At 31.8% G+C, this 3,266-nt stretch overlaps 1 protein-coding gene across 1 annotated transcript; it reads left to right on the top strand.

Annotated features, from left to right (window-relative positions):
* Window positions 2,279-3,266, top strand: LOC104758204 (thionin-like). The gene is made up of 3 exons (XM_010481035.2): window positions 2,279-2,698; window positions 2,797-2,871; window positions 2,957-3,266. The coding sequence occupies exons 1-3, from the start codon at window positions 2,470-2,472 to the stop codon at window positions 3,052-3,054; spliced, it is 402 nt and encodes a 133-aa protein (XP_010479337.1). The 5' UTR covers window positions 2,279-2,469; the 3' UTR covers window positions 3,055-3,266.

Here is a 3,266-nt window from a genome sequence, read left to right on the forward strand (position 1 = left end):
CGGCGACTGATTTTTTTTAATTTTTTTTTATATATTGTAATTATGAGTATTCTAAAAGGTATAACTATAAATTTAGCAAACTCCCAACAAAGATTACAAATTTTACGCTGAAGATGAAGATACAGTTTTACACATCTGACAATAAAGATTTGATTTTCTAAATCTATTGACTGTCACTGTTCTAAAATAAGCTTTGAGTTGTGTATCTGGTTGTTTCAGCGATTCTAAAATTTGATAACTGAAGTCGCAGCGACACAAAATTAAGAAAGATGAAGAAAAAATGATGGGAAGTAAAGAAATATTTTTAGTCGCCGCTGCCGGCGACTCTCTTCCGAATAGGGCCACTATCACAATTCTCCAATGTTTGAAATATGTTTTAATTATCACACCCACCGGCTACCACAAAAGAAGTGTCAATAATATTTTTAAAATAAAATTTGCTTCGGTAAAATAAAATTATATATACCTAATTCATGCAAATAATTAAAAAGCACAAAATGTTTCCCTACCATTGCAGCATATGATATTTTAAACTATCTACAATATCTTAATAATAATACTTTAAATTTTTTTAATAATGAAAATTTATTATATATGATGTAACTGAATTAGACCGATACATAATTTGAAATTTGGATGTTAGAAAACTAAGTTTTTTCTAATTCGGATTTGAGTTCAAAATATTTTATTTATAATAAATGTATTAAGTTTATGTATTATTTAGTGATTTGATCTATTAAAAAAATCAAACAAAAATGATGGAGAAATCATAAATTTTTACCATTAATGAGTTTCCTAATTTACTATTTAGATCAATGTCATTCCTTGTCATATTTTACAAATTAAAACTTTTCTTTAAAATGTAATTCGAAAATATAGATAAACTAGTTTCACAACTTTTAATTTTATAATTAAGTAAGAAATATGTTTTATACGATATATGAAGAAAAAAAAAAGGTGGAGTCACACACTCGTTCCGTCTCCCTACATTTCTCGCCTAGGTCGTATGCACCAACATCTCTCGTCTTTATCTGATACTGATACTGATACATGAACGTCAACGTCTATGCTTACGACTATTTCTTTAGCCTTCGATCTCTCATTGATAAATTCTTAATTAATCTATGTTTCATGTCTTCGATCAATATAGCAAAATATAATGGAGAAAAAGAATACTGCACTAATCGGATAACCCTAAGATTAAATGAAGAAACCCTAGTACAGATTCAGCAATAACCTTGATAGCTAGCATTTTTTTTATTTTCTTAGTTCAAACCCCTGATAGCTAGCATAATCTCTTTTTTATCGTTCAAGCTCGACGATAACAGCTAAGATGTCTAACTTCAACAATCTGAAACATGGCTCTTTTTAAACGTTTCGAGTTTGTCATTGTCTTGGACCAAGAAATCTAGCATCACGAAAAATGTTTTTTGTGGGGTTAGTTTATTTCCTCTCCAGAGATGACCCTTGGATCGTTCATCATGGAACTAATCGAGAAACAAACACTTTTGAAGGGTTTCAGCAGAATCGGATGTGATAGCCTATTGGGAGGCAGAAACCTAAGCAAAATTTTTGTTTTGTGGGTAATCATATTTGATGTGTATCAATTGCTTTGTTTAAATTCGTTTTTGTTTTTCAATGATGTATAATTTATTTGTAACACAAAAGTTGAGGAGAGACATATTTTATTTTTATTGTATGGATGATTATCCTTTTATACAACGAACTTATATAGGCACTGTAGAATCATTTTCGTTGATTTGTATTACTTTTTTATTTACAGTCAAGTGCAGTGTAAGACAAAAATAAAGTATTTCCAATAATATTAACCTTCCCTAAAATAAGCTTAATAGCATCTCAAAATATTATATAGCAGATTGTTGAACATCAACGTGTGGCGGACCCACGTTATGGTTGGCAAAGTGGTTTGAGTTTACCCCAAAAATGTCCGGTAGGGTTCAACTCGACCTAACAACAACCTGCACCAACTAATATTTATTACTAGGTCCGCGCAAGTGTTTTTTAAAATTAAGAAACAAAAAATCACGTTGCTTGGATCGTTATCTCCTCTATGATTGTCTAATCTGTTCAATCACATCGTAATCGTACACGTCTTCGTTCACTATTCAAGCCATACACACAAATTAAGATTTTTTACCGACCCGTAACTGCTTTTTAGTCCATTACTTATCATAGCCCTCAAGGAAATCAATATTGCAATTTTCCTTTTTTCTGTCAATTAATTTATTTAGGTTCAAACTATCCAATCAAGTGTGTATTAGTGTATACTCAATACATCATGTGATAAAAGTGTCAAAAGATGTTTGTGGTGGTAAAGTACTGTAGAACAAGTAGTATTTAAGCGAGTCTTGTTTCATCACCATTTCATCAATACAAGTTTATAAATTTTAAGTGTTTTCTCTAAGTACGTACGTAGAATTTGGGATCAAACAAAGAATCAGTCAAAAGATGGAAGGCAAAACTGTGATTTTAAGTGTGCTCATAATGAGTCTTGTCATGGCCCAGATTCAAGTCGAAGCAAAGAGTTGTTGCCCGAGCACGACGTCTAGAAACTGCTATAGTGTATGCCGTTTTGGTGCAGTAACTCCTAGGCAAACTTGTGCACAAACATGTTCATGCATGATTGTTAATGGGGCGTGCCCTTCGGGATATACACATGACAGCCTTGAAAACTCTGGTAATTCAAATTTTTTTTCATGTTCGTTAAATTATATCATTTACAAGTTGGATCATGATCTTGATGCGAGTTTCATGGATTTTTATTTTTTATTCAAGGTGATAATATCAATGAATACTGCAAGATTGGGTGTGCATCTTCTCTTTGCGCCTTAACTACTCTTCAGAACTCTGGTAAAGTAAAACTAATTATGATTAGTTTATTTGAACAAGCCAATGATATTCCATTAATTCTAATAATATTGTTTTCGTGAATTAGATGCAAGTGAAAGTGCGAATGGAGCGGTCGCACAATGCACCAAAGCATGTTCTAATTTCTGCACTAAGGGCTCATCTAATGCAGTTGAAACTGCCTAATTAACAAGCATAAACGCAATCTATATATATGTGTGGTTGTTTTTCTTATTTTCAATAAATTGTCGCGTCTGTGACAAAATAAATGCAACTCTTGTACTAGCTTCTACTATTTCAAGGTTTTCTATGTGACGTAAAAGGTTATTAATCCCTAGATTGTTTACCCTTTCATGTTGCTATTACCTAAGTAAAGAATAATATTCTGTCCTTGTCTA

Source organism: Camelina sativa, chromosome 17 (genome assembly GCF_000633955.1).
Source record: "Camelina sativa cultivar DH55 chromosome 17, Cs, whole genome shotgun sequence".
NCBI lineage: Eukaryota > Viridiplantae > Streptophyta > Magnoliopsida > Brassicales > Brassicaceae > Camelina > Camelina sativa.